The 26,872-nt window shown below is 36.1% G+C and overlaps 2 protein-coding genes across 2 annotated transcripts; one reads left to right on the plus strand and one right to left on the minus strand.

The window, feature by feature from the left end:
* The first annotated feature begins 893 nt into the window (after positions 1-893).
* Positions 894-13,586, plus strand: LOC100370086 (uncharacterized). The gene is made up of 10 exons (XM_002740793.4): positions 894-1,115; positions 1,216-1,307; positions 2,003-2,099; positions 6,137-6,722; positions 6,971-7,081; positions 7,374-7,482; positions 8,031-8,167; positions 10,019-10,211; positions 10,466-10,568; positions 11,070-13,586. Exons 1-10 carry the CDS (start codon positions 1,005-1,007, stop codon positions 13,584-13,586), a joined length of 4,056 nt encoding a protein of 1,351 aa, XP_002740839.1. The 5' UTR covers positions 894-1,004.
* A 5,698-nt stretch (positions 13,587-19,284) lies between these two features.
* Positions 19,285-26,181, minus strand: LOC100369941 (AP-2 complex subunit sigma). The gene is made up of 4 exons (XM_085492633.1): positions 25,675-26,181; positions 21,568-21,717; positions 20,941-21,054; positions 19,285-19,542 (listed from the first exon to the last, which is right to left on the minus strand). Exons 1-4 carry the CDS (start codon positions 25,675-25,677, stop codon positions 19,381-19,383), a joined length of 429 nt encoding a protein of 142 aa, XP_085348759.1. The 5' UTR covers positions 25,678-26,181; the 3' UTR covers positions 19,285-19,380.
* Between the last annotated feature and the right edge of the window lie 691 nt (positions 26,182-26,872).

Genomic DNA, 26,872 nt, shown 5'->3' on the forward strand with positions numbered 1-26,872 from the left:
TGTGTTAATAAATAAATTACCATATGTTATGTTTGAAACATCCACAGCGTCAGTTAAAAATAAAAAAATAATACTGAATGAGTTGACTCACCCTGTTTCATTTCACTGGTGTTGTTTCCTTGATCACAATAATATACAATGTATAACCAGCAAAAAGACCTGTGACAGTGAATAAAATAATACTAAAATAGTTTCTTTCTTGTTTATGATGAAATATCCTATCCTTCAATGCTGCTATACCTCGATTTGTACGGTAACTGTGTGAAGATGTACACATGGTGCCAAGATAACACAAGAACCCCAAGGACTCGCCTCGGAACGAGTACCGACAATCTGACTTTGTTGGATCAGATTACAACTTGATCGTTGTGCAGTTACAAAGCTCTAATTGCGGGTGATATTAAATATTAAAATTAATGTCATTTTTAATTTTATACCGAGGTTTAAATTTGCCATTGACGAAGTGAAAGTGACAAAAATGACATTGTGCATAGTTAATAACAATAATGTATACTTGTATGAGTTTTTATCGACTGTCGGTCGACTCGGGCCGTCTTGTTCGGCACCCCATCCGATGGCAAGTTCGTGCTTCGTTCTATGAATGGGAACTTCGTTAGATATTTTTACAATGTAAAAATACACTTACCGATTCACTTACAATATCTTCATTTTACATCACCAGAATTGTTATATAAATTTGTGACGTGGTGATGGGGAAGTGTGTGTTTATACCAGCTGGATCTCCGCCTCCCCGGAAGAACCCTTTGTTATTCCTCCCTCATCCCAAAGTGCGCCACCAGCGTACCTAGATTTTCGATGATCCCGATATTGTTATGCAAATTTTGCCTTTTTGGAATTGCTTACGACCAATCAAATTGCGGAATTGTTAAACTGTGCAATAGGCAACGAAAATTGAAATCCGAAAGCAAAATAGCATGTTGCTGGCTATGTTGTGATTGTTTTTCTCGCCGTCAATAACTTGCAATCGTTCAATTCCACCAAAAATGAAGGAGATTTCGCAGATAGATGATCTTGAATCCTTGAAGTATGTGATCTACCGCGAGCTGAAATCGCTTGGGGTCAAAGTACCGAAGGAAAAACGATCAAGCTCGCAGGTAAGCTTGAAACTTCAGTTTGTCTACCAGAATCTAATTTATTTATCTTTTTCCAGCTTTATAAACACTGGTCATCTACTTTCTGTATGTATGTTTTTAGGAACCAACGAGTTTTAACGGAGTGTTTGGAAATAAACTCGGATATGTCGCGTCCATTGTTGTCGACCATGAAACAGGATGCACAGTGCCAAAGTAAGTTACTTTAGATTATGCCAATTTTATTTCAAAATGACGATATACATTTTTACTTCATAAACTATGAAACTTTTGAGATATGAAATAAATTGAACCCTGGGTTCTTGCATTTTTCGTTGGCCGGCTTTTTGCAGTTTGCTTGTTCATCCATCCATTAATACTGTCAGTATACTAATCAAGAGTAAATAAAATAAGGGTATCCAACCTTCATAGCAATGTATAATTGATGAAGATCTCATTTCTTGGGAGTTGTCCACACATGTGTTAATCAAATCTCTGCTGACCAGCAGCATGATCATGTAACATCATTGACATTAATACTGTGGAATGGTCTTTGTCGTAGAAACACAAGGTTAAAGCATACATACTGCACAATTCAAATTTTTTGTAAACAAAACAGTATATACAATATTGTTATGAATCACATAACAAGCATGCCATGAAAAGACAACTGTAGTGCTTTAAAATACTAAATCTGTGATTCTAAGCAAGGAAAAACTCTCAAATACACTAGGATATTCTGGGTAAAACTAGACACAAACTAACTCTTCATGCACATACCCACACAGCCACTTGCAGCAAATAAAAACAAATATTTAAAAGTAATGATCATTATTATTATAATATTCATACCATCTTTTTCTCCAAAATCACAAAATTGCCACCATCTGAATTGAACTCTGTTGTATCAGATTTCTAGTAGAAGCAGTGACTTTTCTTGAGAAGTACTTAAAGTCAGAAGGTTTGTTCCGAAAATCTGGATCACACGCCAGGCAGAAAGACCTCAAAGTAAGTCACATAATCTATTTATTCACATTACAATGTCATTTATCTATTTCCCAAATTGATGCAGATATGTTTTTTCATGCTAAGTTTAAGCAGTGTCTAAAAATGATTTACCCCTGTGCATCTGACTTCCAGACTAGTGTTTGTCCATCCCTCAGACATACCTGATCAGATTGCATGCAAACTTCACACTTACATAACATGCCTTGGGATACACATGTAAATGTATTCGTACATTCCTTGGGGTGAACTAGTTTTTTGACGATAGAGTGTGTTGTGTTGCAATTGGAAAAAATAGACCTATATTACATTGCTGACCACATTTATTAATTGAGATCATTTCTGTCGTTGATACTAGTATCATATTTCTATGTGGTGATGTGATCATATACCATAATCCCCAGTCATAAGCCCTAGTGTCTCAACATGTAAAATTTGGGAAAATATGGAGTGATCATATATCTGAGGGCCACTTCAGAAAAGATGATTTTCGTTTGTAACCATGTTACCACCCTCAAAAGGTTATCCAAATTACATCTTTCATTCACCATGCCAGCTTAGAGGAATATTGGAGAAAAATTAATGCGAAACGTGTTTTGTCGTCATTGATTGCCGCAATGCTTTTACATTAAAGTAACAAACATGTGCACAAAAATACTCTCATTTCATTACAAAATAATTTACATACATAAAAATTGACAGTGTTAAAATGATTAGAATCTGTGAATCAGTCAAAGGCAAGATCTTTATCATTATCTTCGATGTGGACTGTTTTCAATTGTATGCATACCCTTGATGCAAAGCAATTCCCGCCATGATGTTCTGATACATTTTATATGAACATTTGTGGAAGTTACAGACGTTGTATTGAATAGTAATTTAATTTAGCTTGCAGTAAATCATTGAAAATTACTGTTCTGTACGTACTACTCACACTTAACGCAAAATCATTAATCATATCACATAGTTCTATATAGGAGCCAAATAAAACTATAGGAATGATCTCAGAGTGTAACTTCCATAAAAATATTCATTTATAATTATACCATAGCTGTCCGGATAAGGCCCAGGGTCCTGAACCTGGAAGATTGTCAAAACATTGGGGTTGGTGTTTTGCCCTGCAAAAGAAATTGATTTCAGGAAAATTGAATGGCAAATGAAAACATGCAACGGAAATAAATGAATAATATGCAACATTATAAGTATAACAAAAATAGTTTATTGCTTATAATGTGACAAATAAACCAGAAATACTAAAAAATCGACAGTGGGGAATCATTTGAATTAGTATTTTTCCGCTGACAAAAATGCCCATTACGTGTGAACTCAAAATTAACTAAAATGTCAGGGGTCAAACTACCGTATCAACAGTCATACAAGATCAATAATAATTTAAAAATTTACGTAGTAAAAATTACGAAAGTTCAAAGTTGTTTGTAAAAACTTCTCAGATATCTATTTGTACATCATTGCCATTTTTGTAAGAGTGAAAACCCTTGAAGTCCAAGTCGACGTCACTGTCGCCTTTGAACAAAATCCCTACAGCTTCGTCCTGAAGTTCTTTGATGTCGTCGCACACAATTTAGACTTAGCACTTTAATCCACGGACTTCACTGTCCTTTGCATGGCATGTCTAATCACCATAAAGAGACAAGAAAAATGGGTTTGCCTGCAAACGACTCTGCTCTAACATCTTTGACCTTTGAGCATATGCTTTACTGATTGGCTAAGAATGACATCACTACTAGTGTTTCATCATAGAGGTCAAGTCATCGGCGTGACATTGTAAAATTGCTGGCCCCAGTTATGAATTCACAAAAGCTGCTACCAAATATTTTATAGCCAAAACAACATGCTTTCAACCACTCTCCAAGGTATGGGTTGTTACAATATTGCAACATTGGTTTCATTGTCGATGACGCTAAAATTGAACGAGTGCGACACTTGCTTCGTGGCTCTCGATACTGTACGATTTGCTTGAATAGTTTTTAAGGAAACACAAACCAAACGGCCCTTTTCAGGGCCACGACATATTTCAAAAAGAGAACTACCGTTTCTACTTTAATATATACATTTTTGTAGACTTGCTGACTGTTATGGTTATGATTCTGGTAAAAAATCTAGAAACGTAAATGTAAATTATGTAAACAGCGGTGAACGCGCTGCTCGATGGCAGAACGCCAAACTGTCTATTTTGCTGTCATGGGTATTTCGCGTTCACCCCCGTTTATGACATTTATTTTTCAAGAATTTATATCAGAATCACAACAGACTGCAAGAAAGTCAACTGTTGATGCAATGAACAAAAAATTGTTTTGTTTTTTTTGTTTCTTTATTACAAGTGTAGGAAACGAACCCCTGGGCATATACCCGGACATGGCCTCAATTTCTTTATTGTATCAAATTTGGGAGGTGGGCGTTTGTCGGGCATGGGTGCTTACCTGAACAACTATGGTATTAACATCTGAACAAATCCCTGTTATATGTACTATAAAGTGATATGTGATATTTGCTCTATTATTATTAGTGCATACACTTCTGTAAATTACAAAGATTTTTTTACTATTGAGTAATATTTTAATGATTTAATGTGCAACCAATGTGATTTTTGGTTAATATGCGCTTCTAAAACAGAGCAAATATAGTGGTGATGTTGGCTGTATCAGTGTTCTTCCCAGGCCTTTCAAGCACTGCAGGCCTGCGTCGCTGAGACAAATAGCCGCGTCGCTTTCATTTCCTCCGCGATTCTTGAAATCCTGTCAGCGATGCTTAAGTTGTTGTATTGTTTACAAGTGTCAGCCTCGTCTTGCACATCTTTAAAACAATAACATGTATTGATCGAAAGGTAATCCCGCCTTTGTTAGCCTTACAAAAACAGTAATAAAACGGAAGTCTACAGGAAGTCTGTCAAGGGGATCGGGGCCTGCAAAGTAATTTTGCGTCGGGAAGATCTATCCCGATTTGCTGCACTGCAGTTAATTGCGGTTTTTACTACTCAATCGCCGATGACACTAATTACCAAGAATTAAAAAAATACAAGTGAAATTAAGTCGCATTGGGGGAAAAAAATCGTAAAAAAATGGAAGCAAAAATTATTCAACTGCAGACGAAAGGGCTGAAGAAAAAACGAACCCTGACCTCTAGAAATACCTCATTCATCGAGTGCCTCATTACCGAGGAACTCCACTGAAGCGACGTAACGCATGGTGTGACATCTCGACCAATGCATGCTGGGTTACAAGGGGAATTCCGATCGAGGTAACAAAGATGGCAGCGCAGAGTGCATATTTTTCCGCGATGTTTGAAAACAACATCTCGTTGACGATTTTGATGTTATTTCTAAGATAATCGTCAATGAATCGTTTTAATTAACAAAACATTCTAAATTTGTGTATTTTTAAACCAAAAAGTCAGGGACCGATGATCGCAACAGCAGCAGAGAATACCTGTGGTGATCGTAGCGTTACGCATAAGGTATAGATAGATCAATGGAAAATCGCTGGCATGAGTTTTGAAATGCCATTGTAGAAAATAAATTTCATTATTGATTTATTAATTTCTAAGTCGCATTTTGATAACCCGCAATCTGGCAGACTTTACAAATTTAACCAAAAAATGTTTTCCCCCACGTCATATGAACTGGGCATTAAAACTGACTGTACTTGTTGTACACAAAATAATGATAAACCAGTTACCTCCATGGATAACAATATATTCATAACAATACATTTTTTGCTGTTCTATTTCAAACTTTTGACTTGGTGCACACATAAAATACAATGAAGTGATATAAAATGATATAAAATATATGAGCTATCAAAATATCTCTTCTTTATTGTAGTTACTGTATCACAATGTTTGTTGGAGAAACTAATTATTATGCAAATAAATTATGCAAATTAGATGTGTTGTTATGCAAATTACCCGCAATGCTTGGCATGGAGTCTCGGGAGAACACTGCTGTATACAACTTGTATTTGTAAATGCTAGCAGTGCTAGCCAATATATGTGAAGAAATCTTCTCTATGTTGTTTTTTCAGCAAAAAATCCAAGATGGCTACTGCTCGATACCTGCAGACTCCCAGGTGTATGATATTGCTGGTCTGTTCAAACAGTTTTTTCGAGAATTGAGCGACCCTTTGCTGACGTACCGACTCCACGATGCTTTCATGAAATGCTACCTATTGGAAGAGGAAATTGATCAGCAGTATGCAGTACTGCTACTTTGTAATTTGTTACCTGTCAGTCATCTCCATACCCTCCAGTACACCATGAAATTCCTGATGAGGGTAGCCGATCACTCCAAAGAAAATAAGATGGACGCCAGTAACTTAGCAGTCGTACTTGCACCCAATTTAATGGGCAGCACAGAAAAGAATGAAAAGATGACCGCAGCTGCCGAGAAATCCATGCGAATCCGTACGAATATTATCCATCAGTTGATAAAAGATGGAGACAAGATTGGAACGGTGTCGGACATTTTGTTTTCTAAGATATCAACGATGAGTACCAAATCTGGAGCAATGTCCTGCGATGGGTTAACATCTGAAGACGAACTGGATAGAAGTAGCGATACTTTCTTAAGTAAAAAACGGAGAAAAAAAAGGCGAAGTGGATCTGTATCTGGTACGTTGCTGATGTGATTGAGATTATTAATCACTTATTAATGACCTAGGGGGGCATCTCACAAGCTCACAGATTCTGATTAATATTAATGTTATGTATAATTAGTGCAACCTTGGTCGAGAACAAGGTGGGATCTTAATATACTAAAGTACCGGTACATGTATTTGGCATGTACTTACATTGTTTCTCATCTATCCTAGTATAATAATATGAATTCATAAAAGTGTTTCTGCATTCAAATCTCGAAGGTATCGTGAGTGGACTTGGCCAAAGTCTTGGCATATTGAAATCGGCCAATACAAGCGTTAACAAGACACCGGGATCAGTTTGGGATACGCCGCTTACTTTTGTGAACTCTGGTGAGTGAATTCCGGCTACATACAGACCCAGGATTTAATGGGAGCGCCATTTTAGAATAATACGTACCTAGTCCTATTTGACATATACATGTCAATGAACAAAGTCATGATGTTTTTAATTTCCATGATGTTTCTAATTTTTGTGACTCTATCAAATCAAATCGTATCGCTGTCCGTGTTTGACCAGTGATCACATACATTTGATAAGATTTATTCGATCATACAAACTAGACATAATATAGAAGTCTTTCTATATTTTCAAATCATAATAATAATTTTTTTGGCTTTATAGATACAGTCAGTCCACATCAGTCTCTTCTTGTTCCTGGTGAAACTCCAACAATCAGACGATCTATGAAACGTAAGCAAGAGGATATCGGTGCATTTTCTGCAGCTAAACGGTAATTCACTATCTTATATAAATTTGAAAGCCCCTTATTCTGATCATCTGATTTTGCTGTAGACTAATTGCTAATTTACCGTAGTTGTCCAAGTATAAACCCACCCCACCCCCCAAGAAAACAGCAAATTGGCGAAAAATTGGAGGAGGGGCTTATAAACAGATAAAAGTTAAAACTTCTCCTGAGCGATAATTTATGCTAATTTATTCATAAACAAATCGTTGTGTGTACACGAGTGTCTTCAGCGACTAGCATCATCCAAATTAACTTATAATCGGGTGAATGACTTGTTGTAAAATGCTGTAAATTTGGAGGGGGGGGCTTATACTTGAGCAGGGGTTTATACTTGGACAACTACGGTAATGGGATAGCTTGTGTGTAGAATACAATTTATATTGTTGACAAACAAGCCAATAATTAAATAATGACAGCTATGACATTTACAGTAGCCATGCATTCACTTCCTGTTTTGGTAGAGAATTAAAATTATGTTACAATCTCTGCAAATCTTGTAATTACTACAACAATAACTCATTCTTTTGTTTTAGGAAAGCGATGTTGCACCAGTTGACCTCTGACCCAAAGTACAGTAAACAAGGTATTCATATTCATAAGGGTACACCTGTTGGTCTAAATACACCAATCACGCCATTGCGACCACCTGGATCAGCCATCGGAGAAAGCAGTCAGTATTCATTTCATTACATCTCCTCTAGGGATCTTCTCCAAGTTTTGCCAGAGTAGTGTACCTGCATGTTGACTGTTCAATACATGTCTGTACGCAAGTTAAATTAATAGTCTTTACTCATGTCATTATGGATTTTCACCATTATATCAATATTTTTTTATATATGTGAATGTTCAAAAAATGCATTTTCTTGATTGCTCGAACCAGTGTGTAAGTGTATTACAATAAAAGTGTATGCAATTTTGATATACTTTCTACTCGCAACAAATTTGGAGAAGCTCCCTCGCTTTCATTGTGTTACATAAATCTTTGTATTTGTGATAATTTCTTTTTAACTTCTTAACCTTTGAACGCCCAAAATAAATCTTTGTCACGTTGCTCAAAATGAACTCGCTTATTTTTTTTTTAATTTTGATCAAGACCAGTAGACTCATAGCGACATACGCAACACGTGTAAAATACATTGTTTGTTCACATGATATTATAACACGTGCTGTGTGGTGACCACCGTCCTTTAAAAGGATTTGAAATGTACATTTTGGCAAAAAAAGGTACAGGTTTATTGGAGGTTTTCACATATTCCATGGATTATCAACTTCCATCGTTACAAGGGCATTTCATTCTGGACCACTGCTTATGAATCATGAAAGCAATCTCACAAACTTGTCATTTAATTTATTTGTCTTGTGTTTATGTAAACTGATTTTTGTCTCCCGTGTGCGAAGCACAAAAAGGGAGTCTTTGCAGTTAGTGTGTCTGTGTGTGTGTCTGTTCCACTGATATCTCAAGAACCTTACATTGATTTTTGATGAAACTTGGTGCATAGATGATCTGGGCCAATGCGCAGATTTGATTAAGTTTTGGTTAAAATCCATGCATATTAATTACCTAATTTGCATAATGATTAATCAATTTTCGGCTTTTCCACTGATATCTCAAGTACTAATCATCACATTTCAATAACACTTGGTACATAGATGTCATAGGACACTGCACAGACCTGATAGTTTTTAGTGTAATGTCAGTACATATTAATTACCTAATTTGCATAATTAATTAATTTTCAGCTTTTGATATTTCAAATAATAATCATCACATTTCAATGAAACTTTGTACATGGTTACTTAAAGACTGTGCAGAGACCTGATTAGTTTTGGGGTAAATATGTGTGCATATTAATCACCTTATTAGCATAATTAGTTAATTTTCAGCTTTTCGCCTGATAACTCAAGTACTGATCATCATATTTCAATGAGACTTGCTACATAGATCCTCTAGGACTATGCAGAGACCTGATTAGTTTTAGGGTAAATAATTGTGGATATTAATTACCTAATTCGCATAATTAGTTAATTTTTTCCATGAATGTTCCACTGATATATAAAGAACCACTAATTAGATTTTAATGAAACTTTTAAAGAGTATTCATCATTTCAATGAACCTAGGACTATACAGAGACCCAATTAGTTTTTGGTAAATATTTATGCTTATTAATCACCTATTTAAAATAATTAATTAACACTGATATCTTAATCACATTTGAATAAATTTGGTACATAAATGCTCTAGAACAATAGACAGGCTTGATTAATTTTGGGTTGAAATTTGCTCATATTAATTCTCTAATAATAATTCGTAGTTTTTTTGTTCTAATCACATTTCAATGAAACTTGGTACATAGATATTACATTACGCAGGCCTTATTAGTTTTACACTCAAATCTGTTCATATCAGTTACCTGATTTACATAAATAGATTTCAGCTATTCCATCAATATCTCAAGTACAAGTAATTTTGAATTAATTTTCTTTCTAAGCTTTCTTTAATTTAAAATTTGATTTTATTAGGTGCTAAAACCAGTGAACAGTTGTTTGGTTTCATGTCGCCATCCATAAAATATGCAGATGAATCAGGGAGTTTTTGTTCAAGTCCAACTGTGAAACTACTTGACGAGATAAATATGTCACAAGATACTATCACACCGTCATCGAAAAAGAAATCCAAATCGAAGACTCCAAACTTGAATAAGAAAATAAAGAGGTATGTTACTGTGGTCGTACAATTATTTTGTATACATCCACTACATTTTACCCTGAATTTCAGGGAAAAAAACTCTGCTTTTCCCTATTAGGACCTTGAAAAAGTTTTTATGGTGTTCTGTCTGTGTGTCTTGTCATGCCTGGGACCGATTTTGTTCAAAGTTGGTACAAGGACAAGACAAAACATTGGCATCCCACATGATGGGTTACTAAGCATGATCAATTCATTTGCATTTTGATCTGTTTTGCCGGCAGACATTCTTCCAGCAATGCCGGTTCTGGCTGTTTCTCACCACGAGCTGACAATAAAAGACGATCTATTAGACAGAGACTGCGACAAAGATCATCTAGTGTCCAGGTATTTTGTGATTTATTTAATTAGGAAATTACCATGGAAACCAGGTTTTAAGCTTTGCAAATTAACAATGTATTTTATACGCATTGTACAGGGGTGCATGTCAAACACCACACAGCGCAAAGCAATGATTGTGATGTTTGGATTGATGTATTATATGAATGATTTGTTGGTGATCATAATAACCAAAAGTGCTATACGCATAAATTAGTTTACAGATAGATCATAGTGCATTGTGGGACAGTTTTCGCTCATTACACATGCAAAATGGTTTTCGATTGGTAGAAACTGTTTCACAGTCTTTTTGTGTCAAACCACTTGTTACACTGACTCACAACATAAGAGGGTTTGTGTAACAGCTTTCCAAAATTATTGATTTTTATTTTTATTGTAATTTTATATGTTCACAAGGATTTTTAATGGATTTCACTTGACTCTCAGAGTCTGTTTATATTTATATTTGTGAGAAATAATTGTGTAAAATTTGGATTTTATTTTGAACAGGGTACACCAAGCAAACTGAAGAAAAATAACAGTGTTGGTTGGAGATTGGCCAAGGGATTACCACTTGATGGTTTAGATACTCTGAATTTTGAAGGCCTACAGAACCCAATTACACCTATCATAACTCTAAATGCAAATACAAAGAAATCAAAAAAACTCTTCCGGCGACACAAGAAAGTTCCCACATCACCAGGAAGGCTTATTACAACCGAGAAATGTGTATCGTATGTACCTTATTCTCCAAATGTTGGGTCTTCCCAGGGTTCCTCAGCAAAAGAAGAGAACCAAGCTCTACTCCGTCCTCCATCTCCAAGTGCCAAGTACAGGGGGAAGGGTACACCACAGTTGGGTAGAAAGATAAATGAGAACCTATCTGGTTCACCCAAGGTGATTACCGTTGACATACACATGAAAACACCGTGTAATGCTGCTATGGCAAGTAATCGTCTGTATGTGGAGACTAGTGGAAGCACCAAATCACCAGGTCATGTGACTGCTAAACCTCCGAAATGTCATTCAAGTAGGCAGCCCTGCAATAGAGCTTCCTCATCTGAAATCAGGAATTTGAAGCCTCCGTCGCCTGTACAACTTAAAAAAGAACAGCTTGCAAAGCAGCAGGCAACAAGAATTGCTGCTAAAATGGCAAAAACTAATCCTACCCAAGCGGCACATAAACAAAGAATTGTTAAATCGGCCAGTGTACCAGAGAATTTAGATTCTGTTCCTGTCACTAGACTCAAACCTATATTGAAGTCTTCTCAGAGCCTTCCAGAAGAGCTCGAAAGAACCCAGTCAGGATTACCGCCTAAGATGATGTCTGAAACACAAGCGTGTAAAGGTCGGCCTATTCTCACTGCTGCAGTGAGTCTTCCAGAAGCACTCGTTGTATCGTCAGAATCAGTGACTATAGGGAAGTCTACAAGTTGTCAGAGTATAGCCAGTATCTTGTCTGAGGACGGTAATGACAAAGAATCAGATAGAAGTTCTCAGTCGGTGGATCCTCCCCAAGCTACTGAAATTGATGTAGTTGCTCAAAAAGGCAGGATCATAAAAGAAACTAATATATCAGAGATTGAGACTGTGGAAGCAAAGGAAGTTACTGAGCTGGCAAGATCTCCGCCACCTAAAATGTCAAAATCTGAGTCGTTTGATAGTGGTAAAGGTTTATCAATGTTTGATCTAACCACAGTCGGTGTACAGAGCACGTCAGAGGATGGCAGTTGTGTGGAGGTGAATACTGAACACCAGGAAGTGGATGGGATGACTGAGAATGTACACGATGGCAGTGGAGTTGATGTAGACCGTAATAGTTCTATTAGTAGTGTGGATAGTGTTATTGACTCTGCTGTTGGATGCCAGGATGACGAAATGGAGATTGGTGATAATGCTTGTAGTGAGGTTAGAGAGATGTTACATGAAGATGATGATGTGGACGAAAGTTGTGATAGCGTCTCAACAAAACAGTACCTGTCACTGGATTCCTTCGATGAACAGAATTGTGAGGGAGACTTTGATTCAGGTACCGGTAATAGTAGCATTAGCAAGTCAAAAATAGCACATTCCAGCTCTGATTCCAAGATTACAGTTGGTAAAGTCGCTTCTGAGATGGTCAAAAATGATGGAAATGTATCACCCTTGAAGCGAGCATTATCGTATACTTTGCCAAATAGGGATGAAACACGACAAGAGAGCACAAGTAGTCTGAATTCTAGTCTGGTACAAAGGCATATTGAATTGTTTAATTCCTTCAACAAAGAAGAGTTTACTTCTCCCCTTCGCGTCGCTAAGAAACCACTCGCTTTCCGACGGGCCCCATCTCTGAGACGCCGCAAAAACAGTGATTCCCGGGATGACTCTGAAAGCCAGGTTGTTGAAGTAAAGTCAATGAAGAAAACCACATCCGATGTGAGTCTCATGAAAAGACCAAAGATACCCATTACGAGTATGCTGGTGAAGTCCATGAGCATGGACAGTGGTTTCACAAAGTTAGCGTGCGATACTTCCTACATTCGAAAGGAATCGCATGATCACAATGACTCGTATGAAGAAGCCATCTCGAGTGCTATGTCCCATGTAAGGGTACCTCGTAAAGTAATAGACGATGATGACGATGATGTTTTCATTGTTCCCAAGTCGCCTTTAAAGGATTACAATTTTATACAATCAAAACGGATGACATCAAAAAAGGAGAAATCTCGAAAGATGACCCCGATGAGAGAACTACCGAAGAAATATATGATAGCACCACAATCGTTGACACCTTTGAAATTAGCAACTCGGACTCGGGTTAGATCGAACAGCGGCAAAGTCGTTAAAAAGTCACCAATGAAGGCACTCAAGAGACTTTCCCCAGAGAGTTCGGGTCATTTCAAACATAATAATGCCTTATTAACGCCAACAAATAGAACATCCAAAATACTTAAAAAATCACCAAAGTACCCCAATTCTCCTAAATCTCCCGTGAAAATGACCAATGGAGGAGGACACTTGAAGACGTACTATATGAAAGATTTTTAATCAACTCGCTGTGCTGCGATGTGTGTGCACGTGCATATTCGCTGTGCTGCGATGTGTGTGCACGTGCATATTCGCTGTGCTGCGATGTGTGTGCACGTGCATGTTCGCTGTGCTGCGATGTGTGTGCACGTACATGTCTGTGCGTCTAAAAAGCTTTAATTAACTCCCATGTGCGAAGCACAAAATGGGAGTCTTTGCAGTTAGTGTGTCTGTGTGTGTGTGTGTATGTGTGTCCGACTGTTTCACTGCTATCTCAAGAACCATACATCGGTTTTTAATGAAACTTGGTGCATAGGTGCTCTGGGCCAATGCGCAGATTTGATTAGGTTTTGGTAAAAATCCATGCTCGTTAATTACCTAGTTTGCATGATAATTAGCTAATTTTTAGCTGTTCTATGACTGTTCCACTGATATCTAAAGAACCACTCATTGGATTTTGATGAAACTTGGTACATAGATGCTCTGAACATATGCGCAGATTTGATTAGTTTTTGGTAAAAATTTGTGCATATTAATTACCTAATTTGCATGATAATTAGCTATTTTTTAGTGGTTCCATGACTGTTCCACTGATATCTAAACAACCACTCATTGGATTTTGATGAAACTTGGTACATAGATGCTCTGAACTAATGCTAGGTTTTGATTAGTTTTTGGTAATAATCCGTGGATACTAATTACCTAATTTGCATATTGATTAGTCAATTTTCGGTTTTTCCACTGATATCTCAAGTACTAATCATCACATTTCAATGAAACTTGGTACATAGATGTCATATGACACTGCACAGACCTGATAGTTTTTATGGTAATATCAGTACATATAATTACCTAATTTGCATAATTAATTAATTTTCAGCTTTTGATATAAGTAGTGAGCATTACATTTCAATGAAACTTGGTACTTACATACTCAAGGACTATGCAGAGATTGATTGTTTCGGATAAATATTTGTGCATATTAATCACCTAATTTGCATAATTAGTTAATTTTCAGCTTTTCCATGGGTATCTCAAGTACTAATCATCGCATTTCAATGAAACTTGGTACATAGATCCTTTAGGACTATGCAGAGACCTGATTAGTTTCAGGGTAAATAATTGTGCATATTAATTACCTAATTTGCATAATTAATTTTCAGCTTTTCTACTGATATCTAAAGTACTAATCATCACATTTCAATGAATCTAGAATTATGCAGAGACCCAATTAGTTTTTGGTAAATATTTGTGCATATTAATCACCTAATTTGCATAATTAACCAATTTCCAACTTTCACGCTGATATCTCAGGTACTAATCATCACATATCAATGAATGTTTATACATGGATGCTGTAGGACAATAGACAGACCTGGATAATTGTGGGTTAAAATCTGTACATATTAATTACCCAATTTGCATAATTAACCAATTTTAAGCTTTCACACTGATATCTAAAGTACTAATTTCCATTTTAATGAAACTTAGTACAAAGATGCTCTAGGACAATGTACAAGCCTAATTAGTTTGGGGTAAAACTCTGTTCATATTATTTCCCTAATTAGCATAATAATTCATAATTGTTTGGTTCTAATCACATTTCAATTAAACTTGGTACATGAGTTTTTGTTACATTGCGCAGACCTCATTAGTTTTACAATCAAATCTGTTCATGTTAATTTTCTGATTTGCATAATTAGTTTTCAGCTAAGTAATTTCAAATTATATTTAATGTGTCTCCAATAGTCTCAGCACATGGGAGTTCTTTCTAAGCTTTCTTTGATTTTGTAAATTATTTTTTTATGCACAAAGCAGGTGTCGCTTTTAACATGAAAACGTAGAACTTTTATCCAATTTTATTTTTTATTTTCTAACATGTAATTCAGTTTATTATAATTTCATGAAATTTGAAAGATTACTATACCGCACTTTATCACTGCCATTGCAGCTTTTAAAGCCAAATACAACCACCTGATAATTTTGTTATCTCCTAATGTGTTTTTTTTTATTTCTAAAAATTTTTGTACCAAGCATTTTTTTTTGATATATAGTGTAGATATATTTGACAAAGTATTTAGAAGTACAATTGCTGTTGATGTGTATATAAGCCAATTTTTGTTGTACAAGTCTGCTCATGTTATATGTGTTTATGTGACTTTGCAGTGATTTCCAATATCGTGAAATAGACTACATTGCAAAACATTGTGTTTGTGCTTGTGTTTAACTTTGAGTTGCAGATTACAAATTGTATACACAGATGTCACCTCTATTGGATGTTTTAAAATATACATAAAATAGTTATTTAGATACTTACAAGTCACCATATTGTCATATTGTTTTGAACAGCAACATTACCACCTGCAGCGCTATGCAAGTCTTAAGATCATTATGCAGTTAGAACTGGTTAGATCAAACCATTTTTACAAGGGTGTTCTCTTCGGCTAAATACATGAATTTACGAGCATTATGTCCAGTGTTACGCCACTGTATACTCAAGATTGTGTTCTGACATGTTAAACTTAGTCAGTACATGGATTTTGTTTAAATTATTTGGATAACAATTTCCTTGCCATACGGAAATTTATACGATTTGATGAAATAAATTGTATGATAATAGCGTATTCTATTTATATTATTCCACGTGTCTTGAGATGCGCATTCAATTGTTTTGGTGTTCGAAACAATATAGTAGTACGTAATGGCATACCGTCTATATCAGCATTATTTTCACTGGTGTTTAATTTCACTATTTCATATTCAAGAAGTTTTAAATTTTCCAATAGCCTAATTAGTTGTGTTGTAATTTTCATGTACACATGCATTTCATTTAGCTTATCAGCGAGATTTACTTAATTGTATACTGTATTTGTAAAAATAGGAAAACTCCAATTTTCATAGACTGAGCTATTTAACTGGCAGGCATAAGTACATGGGTGGTATGGTTTTGGGGAAACCCGCAATATACAGTAGTAAACCCTCTCATGAAATTGCTGAAAACTTTAGAAGGAACCATTAGCTTTGCTTTGCTTAGCCTTAAGGGAATCACTTAACGAGTAGGATTTTGTCTGGGATTTGCACCTATTTGTGTAGTCGTGTCTGTCCAAGTTTTACTTATTATATGATAGTGGTTAGCACAATATCTTTGATTTTACTGTGAAGGACGTTTGATTTCTAAGAGTTCAATGTTGAAATCCCAGCTTTATACCATCTGTATTGAGGGAGTGGTTATTCTTCATTAGATTAAACCTTTGAATCATGTCTGTAAACATCATTGTATGTAATGCATGCGTTCAGTTTCGGCACAGTTACTTCTAGTAACCATGGTTTCAGTCATTATTGCATGCTGCTAGGATTGATCAGTTTTTGTGCAAATCCTCGCGTGCTGTTTCACTAAAATGTATATATATTTTTTTTTTCATTCCCTCACAGGGGAAATTATTTAGAATAAATACCCTATTTTGAAACAATTATGTTCTTTGTCTTTCTGATACGATGAGATAAAATGTTTTTTGTTGATGTGGCAGGGGTGTATCCGCATGTCAAGTTTTGTACACAAAGGGTTCTTTAATAAGTGTGCTTTACTAAAGGTACGGTACACAAAACTGAAAATCATGCTTGTGCAGCTCTCAGACACTTCCTTTCATTAGTCCCTGTTGGTGTTAGATTTCTACTTCCTGTGACAGGAAGATTTGTTATGGTCAAGTTGGCTGCTTGCTCTGAACTCCCAAGGTTGATCTTTTGTAATCATTTTCTTCAAAATGTATATAGTTAAATGCATATTTGGATACTCTTGCTAGTTAGTGTAAATGTATTTTTCATGTGTAATTATGACTTGCACAATTACTTAACTTTATTTTTGAATTATACTCCAACATGCTGAAAATACTTGACCTTTCTCCCAAATGACATTGACTATGGTTGGCTGCATGTTATACTTGGAGGTGATGTATCTGTCCAATATGTATATAATAGAATAAGCGAATCTCTCCATCTTGGATTTCCTCATTTAAGCATCAGAGGGTACCCGTACTATAAAGCATAATATGGCGCCCTCTATTAATGGCTTGTATGTAGAAATCAAAGATAGGTAGACTTGACTATGTTTTATTGCACTGGCCAAGTCGGTATGGTACTTTTTTATTTATAAAGAAAAAATGTATTTAGTTTTTCATAATTTTAGTGCCAAGATAATAAGTCAATAAAAAGGGGTGAAAAATGTTTTTTTTTGATGTACAAGTCTCTATTATTTTGAGGTGTGAAAACGACAATGCAAGTAAAATGTGGATTTAATTTGTAACTTGCATCAAGACAAACAACTGTACCTGCCCCAGGTTCAATTCAAGCAACACATCCATTATGTTAACCCTAAACCGTAGCTGCTAGAAATTTGATGGCATTTGTAAAAACAAAATTTGCCAAGTCACCAACACTGCAAGCCATTTACAGATGTTTGAAATGTATTTGCACTAAGTCAGTTTAAAATTTGCATAACACCCTCATCGTTGCATGTTACTGCACCTTTGGAGTTGCATGCAATCAGTGGACTCAACGAGGGCGGAGCAGCTTGTATAGCACTGCAGGGAATCAATTACTGTAAACAATGGTTTTTAATTTCACTAATAAGTAAAACATTGCTAAATTAAATAAATATATATATTAAATAAATCATTGTTTTCCTGCCAAGTTTGTGAAATTAAAACCCAGTAAAATTGATCAAAATGAAATGATTTTCCAGTATACAAGTTGGGGGGGGGGGGGGTGTCATAGCTTCAATTGTTCTCGTTCCTAGATGTACATGACTGCACGCTGAAAATAGTCAAACGAAACACTATCTAGATCGAGATCCAGTAAAGACCAACACATACATCATTGGTTTGTCTACTAGCACAAACAACTGATTCTTTCAAAACAGTAAACTGTTCTATATCAATAGTGTGACACCTTGTCATTGAAACACAAGTAAAACACCAAATGCATGATATTGATACACTTATTTATTCAGACAAAAACACTTGTGAAGTGGCAGTTGCATCAATTCTCAAATTTACAATTCAGCTCAGGGATACAAAGAACAAGAAATATAATTAATTACTGTTAGAACAAATTTACGAACTTGGAGGTGGTTGTATAATGAAAAATTGCTTTTATGCGCAATTCCTAGCAAATATCGCCAAGAATGAAATGGCCTGTAGCTCAACGTTTTTTTGCCAAATAATGAATGGAGTAGGAAGTGTTATTAGGTATTATACATCTGTCATCATAACGCCATAAGTTACAGCGTGCCGTAATTTTGCAGTATTGTACTGGGTATTTTCATCCAACCATATATGAAAATGCGAAATGATTATGCCGTAAGCGTTCTCTAATAATGAAAACAAACATGACTGCCATCAGGGTTTGACTGTACCCATACAAAGAAGGTCTCTAAATTTGTTCTAAATGTTTTAGATTTCGGCATTATTCATATTATGCCATACTTTTTTGTGTTTGTTTTCAGGAAGTGTATGACATTACATATTACTGGTAACAAGATGCTAAGATTTGAGATACTGATAGAACAGACACATATACAGATACCTACACAGATAAACTAAACTACTATGACCATTAATCAAATACACATCTCAAGTATCAAAGTAATTGGCCTGATAGTTTTCTAGAAGAAAGTTGACAATATAATTGTTGATGGACAACAATCAACAACCACCTATAGGTACATGTCTGCTCCGTCATCTTCAAAATTTGCTACTTTAATTACACAAGTTTCAACAAACTAAAAACGTTTTTTGTCTAATACAAAATGCCCTGTGGTCTACTCCAATGCTTGTAGCATAAGCAGTTGTTTAAGAACTTTTGTCTGGCTCGTTTCTCTAATTTCACCAGCGAGAAACATTTCATCCACCACAGCGTACACTTTGTAAAAATTAAACACCAAATCCAGCTCGCACACATTGTGAAAATATTCGTTTAAAACCTGTAAGACAGAAACACAATAGTCAATATTTATGTTAGGGTGAGTATAATTTGGTTATCTACAGTGGCGGCAGACTGACAAGTCTCTCAGTTAGCATATATGTACCTGTGTAAATGATAGAGAGTAGTCTATGGTCAAACTATTTTATTTTACTATAATACCTTGTGCAACCCATTATTGGAACAGCATGTTCTCATTATTCGATCAGTACTACCAGGGGTATGTGCACCCCCTTGTTATCAGATGTTAATGGAGATGGATTTAACATTTTCAATAATCTAATTCACCTATAGAGGGCGTAACGCAGGGTTACCACTGTTAAATTGTACTCCGTGAAATACCACTGAATCTTACTGTACATATGTAATGCAATGTGAACAACTTTGATTTCTTGATCACATTTAAATAATGTTGTTTGAGATCGCATCTTGATAATACGATATGTCAAAATTCATCTTAAAAATAATGAGGTCAATGCAAAAACAAGATTGTGTTCGGATCAAAAATATCAGAAATGTTTCAGTCTGTCAATATTTGGATGAGTTACAACATTTTCAATTTTGTCTAATTTTGTCTGATATTTATGAATACATAATAAGCAAATTTATAGTAATACTTCTCATTATTTTGTCTTTTCCCTGAATTTGTTGAACTTTTTCTATAAATGTCAAATAGTGTAGTTGGCGTTGACAGTGTTTCTATGTGTAGATGCTTCATAATTTTTGTTGTCAATATGCTCATACAACTAAGTGATCGAAGTCATTTAATATTCGGTAGAAAGCTGATATTTTAATTTCTCTATTCTCGTTATTTGTAAAATTACAGAAACATGGGGAATAAACATAGAAATAACTTGAATAGTATTTAACCAAGAAAATCTCGCACTATCTCATGTTATTTTATGAAATATAATGGATATTGCGTTATTGCATTATAATCATTAGCTAAATCATGGAAGTAAAAGACAGTTACCTCCATGGTTGAATTGATTATTTATTGGATTAAATAATTAAGCCCCAAAACAAGTAGTGTAGTGGCACTGCCATAATACTTGTGTCCTGGCAAGAATACTGACAGTATGTCATCCTATTTCTCCCTAAATCATGATCCGGTATAACTCAATCCATGTAGCCTCACTTCACAACATTAAAGCGTGGTGGTCGTATTTCGTATTTCATGTAAATAAACAAATTTTACACGCGTTGTATACGCCGCTATGAGTCCCATATCGAACAGGACGCGGCACGACGACTGCCGCTCTTTAACATCACAACAGATTAATAAAACAAACAATCAAACTTCACATGAGGACAGACACCTACAAACGTCAGGAGCATTTGTTTCAATAGCAAATACACAATGTTTGCTCAGGTAGAGACTACAATCAATGACACTCACCTCAACAAAATTGTGAATTGCTTCTAAATACGCCAGGTTATTGTCAGTGACATCAACACATATGCAGAAATACAGTCCAGCATATCGCCTGTACACTATTTTGAAATTTCTAAACTGTGAAATTGAAATAAAATCAAGTTCATTATTACCGTACAACAAAATAATACATGAAATGATCTGCATAATATCAATGGTTGCACGATGAAAAATTGAAGACTTCTTTTTTTTCATTTTGAGGTTCCCAAAATATTTTTTGAAAAATGAGTCTCATTGTTATTCAAAATTTTTAGCAAAAATACAATAATATAAGTTTGAAGCAAAAATTTTGTTTCAGCATTGAAAACATCGCACCATGTTACATTCTCATGCGAGGTTACGCATGTACAGAAAATCTCATCGATGGTGTAATTGTACCTGCAGAAAGTACCCTGTTGCATGACCTTTTGGCAGTATTACATAAAGCCTATTTTCGTAATTTTGTAACTAGGCGAAAACAGCAAAATTGTGTAAGAGTTGACAGTTCATAGGGATCATGAAGACGAGTCGCAGAGACTTTTACAAATTTGCATTTATCTACACAAAACCCCTAAAATCAAGAAAATGTATACACTTTTGTTGTGTTCTTACCTCAACAAAGTTTGTATGTTTAGCATCTCTTACTGTCACCAATGCATGCACCTCTTCTATCAATTTCTGTTTCTCGTCATCATCAAATGACATGTACCACTTAGCTAATCTTGTTTTGCCAGCACGATTTTGGATCAATATAAATCGAATCTGAGAAACAAAACAATGCAAAACATCATAGAATAAGTAATGAAATGGAACATATTGCCAGTAATAGCACATAATTTAAGTACAGAATTATGTACACCCTACATACAGAACTATGTGTTGGTTGGTTAGGGTGATGCAGATAGGCAATGAGGGGGGGAAGACAACAGTCACCTGATAAAAGTCCTGTACATACGGCTATACTGTAAAAAATGTGTTGAGTGCTGGTTAATACGAATTAACTCTCCTTTTTGTGAATGATGAGGATTTTGAACCTCAAATTGTTCAAGATTGGTGGGTTATAGCCCAGCTGCTTTTACAAGGGCGGTATGGTTTTATTGTCCAGTGGTGTAACTAAAAAACCGATTACAGCACCAAACTTTACCAGACATGACATATGTGTTAGGTTGAGTGATTTTAATTGGATATGCCTGATTTGCGTCAAGGTCAGGTGAAGATCAAACTTTTGTTGTATATCACACTATATGAATGTATACCTCGTCTTGGGTAAAACAGTTATAATCGTATTTTTCATATACAATTATGAAACATCAAAGTCGTGTTTTATGTTTAAAAAAGTAAACAAGTAAGGTGCAGAATTGTGCTTTTTCACTAGTATACTAGCTAATGTCCATGTATTACCAATGGGAGCTAAATAGATATTTCAGATAAACACGGATAAATATAGCCATTTATAACTATCAGCTAGATCTAACAGCAGTTAGATATATATCCATTTATAACTAGCAGCTAGATCTAATTCCAGTGTATAGTTAGAAAACTAGTCATCCCCAGTCAGAACAAAATTATTTTTTCAGGATATATCCAGATATATAGCCCATTATAACTATCAGCTAGATCTAACAGCAGTTAGATATATATCCATTTATAAGTACCAGCTAGATCTAAGTCCAGTGTATAGTTAGAAAACTAGTCATCCCTGGACAGACCAAAATAATTTTTTCAGGATAAATCCAACACTCTTAACAGAGCTCGCTACTGCATCATTTATATCAACCATTACTGCCCGTCTATATTTTATTTTTTACCGTGAGATATGACTCGGGTAGTCGTCACTGAAATCGATAACCCTTGACAAAGCACTGAAATCGACAACCCTTGACTGTAATAGTCTGTAGTGTCTGTTAAATGATGTGTCACTCGCAGCTATTAACACCCATTCACAAACACATTAACACATGACCCAGCCGAGTTTGACCACTAACAGAGTTCTACCAATGGCAAAGTTCGAAACTGGTGGAGTTCAACTGTATTTGATGGTTGACCCACAGCAATATTTGGTTGATAAACATTGATTTTCCACAATCCAATGCGCTTTTCTAATGAAATCATGAGTATGAGTTTTGACTTAGGCGTGGCATGCACTAATTACAGCCGGTGACTCGTTCGATCCCTTCTAATCACAAAAAAAATAACCTAATTAAAGGGGAACTAAATAGAGCCTATTTTGGTGTTTGTATTTATCAAGTTATGTATATTGATTATAAATTTGAAATAAAAAAATAAAAAAAAATTATTATCTTCAGAGTTATGATGATTTAAATATGAGAAACCATAAACCTGCGAAGGATTTCCGTTTGCGCCATCTTGCCATAAAAAAACGCCCTCATGAGGTATAAACAGGTAAGGTAACAAAGCATGATGACGAAATAGTATCTGATTAAATATAAGCAACTTAGGGAGCCATAGCTGGCTGGACTGGTGAATTGACTTCTAGTCTAGGTTGTTTCGACTTTTACAAGCATATCAACATACAAACATTATGGATGTGCGATTGATCGAGGCATTTTGTTTTGTTTTTTGTCTAACTGTCTAATAAATGCTGTTTCCAGTACTGCACTGTGCGGCGTGCAAATTATTCAAAGTATGGATGCTGGAGTATGCAATCTTGAGTTCGTAGGGTGGTGGTGGAAACATTTTCGTCCATGTATTCACGGGGCTGCACTGGAAAATCATGGGACAAGTGTCACAGGAACACTAAGCAGATTGTTCACAGACTTTCGTGTAATTTGAAATAAAACTTTCATCCGAACAAGGGGCATCGTTGACGATATACTCTCATCACTCACACTGGACTGATCTGAATCTTCACAGTATACCGTACTTCCCTGATCATAAGCCTGGAGGCATGAACACGTAAAGGAAAAGTAAGGGATGAGCTTGTACTCGAGGACCAACTCAGAAAAAATGATTTTGTTTTGGGGTTATGTAAACACTGTAACCATCTTGCAAACAACGAAAAATTATCCAAAAAAAATATTCGTTCACCACGCCGGGCTCGGGAAAATAATACTTATTTTTGAAAAAAAAGGCGTCATTGATTTGAACGATACTTACAATGAAGAAACAAACATGTTCATAAAAAACACACACATTTTATTACAATACAATTTACATACCGTCTGAATTTACGGTGAAATAATGGGTAGGGTCTGTGAGGAAACAGTGGACGAAGGCATTTATCATTATCTTCGTTTTGGTATGTTTTCGATCGTACGCAAACTCTCGACGCAAAACAATTTTCCACCATGAGGTTTTTCAGCACGATATCATCTGGAACAACTTCCTTTGCCATAACAGGTCATGTCTTTTATTAACCAATCAAAATGATGTGTCGTAATGATGACATTTTCCGATTATTGACAATGATTTTATAGCGCAATGCAGAAGTGAATTACCGCAATGTTAAAATGCGATTTGTAGCACTGATTGCAACGAAAAAACGATGATTTTTTCCCCTAAAAACTGGCGATTCGCAATTTCCGAAATATAAACGACGGTTAATAGTAACCGTGGGTAAACTGAGTGTGGAGGAAGAATTTAAACACCTTTCTCGGTCGCCAACATGTCTCATCGTTCAAACCCTAGGCCTTTCATGATAGTCTCAAAGTAAACCATGCCCAATAACCAGGTACACGCCTTGACAATCACATTTTTGGCTTTTCGAAGGCTACTACTCAAAGAAATATGGATTACTCCAGAATTGCAACATCGATGATCATCCTTTGTAAATGAGAGAACAGAAACGATGCGAATCACGTTGTTCACGTTCGCCATGCACTCTGAACTTGAAATTAATGCGAGTTTTCTCATAAAACTAAAAGCATGAACCAAACTAACATGCCAATCACGATTATTATGAAATGAAACACACCTTTTACACACATATTTTAAAGAATATCGTCGACGCCCAGTAAATAAACTCTGGGCTTATAATCGTGAATGCTCTCAACTCGATAAATACCAAGTAAAAACATAGGGATGGGCTTCATACTCGGGAGGGGCTTACGATCGGGGAATACTGTGGTTCAAACGCATAAGGCTCTAACCCAAGTTTTAAAAAGCACATTGTGCATATAAAAGTTGAGTTTATACTAATAGTACACAATGCTTGGCAGCATGAACGGCTATGTACAATGGCGTATACGAATGCGATCAGATACTAAAACGTCATAGCTTTGAAAAGTACCCGGATGTTAAATATGTTCGTTCATTAATTATTCCCCTCCATGAATGGCCTCCATGGCAAGCACTTCAAATGCCTATCCAAGCTACAGTTATAATTAAAACAAAATTAAACCACTGCAATATTATTTCGAATACAGTTTAGAATATACACAACTATAAATTAAGGCCGCATTTAGGTTCGCTTTAAAGATTGGTAAAGTCTCAGTTTGTACTCGTTGGTCTGCGTCAAAGTCGCCATCTTTGTATGAGACCCATATCTCGCACATGCGTGGCGCTACGACCACCGACCTTTAAAACTGAGCACACCCAAACAAAATTGTTTTATTCGGCCTATACAGTATACCAAGTTTAGTGCTTTAATTCGCCGTATCACGATCTCACCCGAATTTGACGCTAAAATCAAGACACTGGACTATCGCGAGAGTACAGACCATTTGTTATTGATATCAAAACCACACCATTAACACTCACCATTATGGGAACATAGAATGATCTCAAAAGGTTTCTATGGTAACACGTTGCTGATACAGTCACACCGAATCCCTAGTTACTCGCGGTTAAAACAAAAACGATCCCTTGCAGAGGGGAGTTGCCACCAATGAGTCCTATTTTTTTAGTAATCGCAGCTGACACTGGGGGCGCTCTTCTTCCGGGTCGAGAAAGTGACCTGAAAATCCAATCTCCATCCCATAGGTCTTTGCGCTTTACGCAATCCTCGGGGGTGGAGCTACGTCACGGACGTTCTACGTTGCTAAGACGCGCACCACTGTACCACGTATTTCTATGGGCTTTGTGCGCGCTGCTGTGGAACGCCGTGGAGCCGGTGAAAACTCGAGAAAACAACACAAACTCAACTTTGAAGTAATCCTGAACAACCAAATTCATATATGTTACACACGTAGGGCTAATCTTGTTACACTGTTCAGGGCACTCTCAACAACCAACGCAAAGTACCGTTTTCTGTGAGTTTTTGGTCTTTGTTTTCACCGCGAAGGTTGCCAGGCGGTAGAAAATGCCCGGATGTCCGCCCCAGAGGATAGTATCTGCCACAGGCAGCCTTCAATTTTGTGGTCAAACACCTCACTACGCACGGCCATCTTTCCGCAGTTGTTTCATTTGAAACCAAACTACAAAAAGTGAGAAAAAACGTATGTGACATCCGAACTATTCATTAATGTCAGACTTCAGTTAATACGTGAATACGAACCATTTTATCGCGGACTATGTTTTGAAAGGTAATGTTATAGTAGTGAAATGGCGCACGTGATACACTAAAACTTTAAAGAAAAAACGTTCTGTTTACCAAACGCTTCAGCGTGGTATTAAGAGTTTGTTTTCAGGGGTGGGTGATACCAAGGTGGGAAATGGATGCACATATGGGGTTAATTCCTTGAATTGCAATATAGAGGGTTCAAGCTGAAATACAATATATAGTGTTTTCATGTTTCGTCTGATATTTCTGTGGTATTCTGCTGCTGTAAGTAATGCACGATTTGTTCCGAAATTCAGTATATTGTGTGTATTCCAGGGTTATTCGTTTTTTGCTGAAAACACCCCTATTTTTTTAGTGGCAGAGTCGAATAGTCTCACTCCCACTAGGAAATCTGCATTGTTGCTTGAATGTGAGTTAATTAAACACATTTTCCAGACCGGCGAAAGAGTATACAAC

The sequence above is a fragment of the Saccoglossus kowalevskii genome, chromosome 2, assembly GCF_978046115.1.
Source record: "Saccoglossus kowalevskii chromosome 2, keSacKowa6.1, whole genome shotgun sequence".
In the NCBI taxonomy this organism is placed as follows: domain Eukaryota; kingdom Metazoa; phylum Hemichordata; class Enteropneusta; family Harrimaniidae; genus Saccoglossus; species Saccoglossus kowalevskii.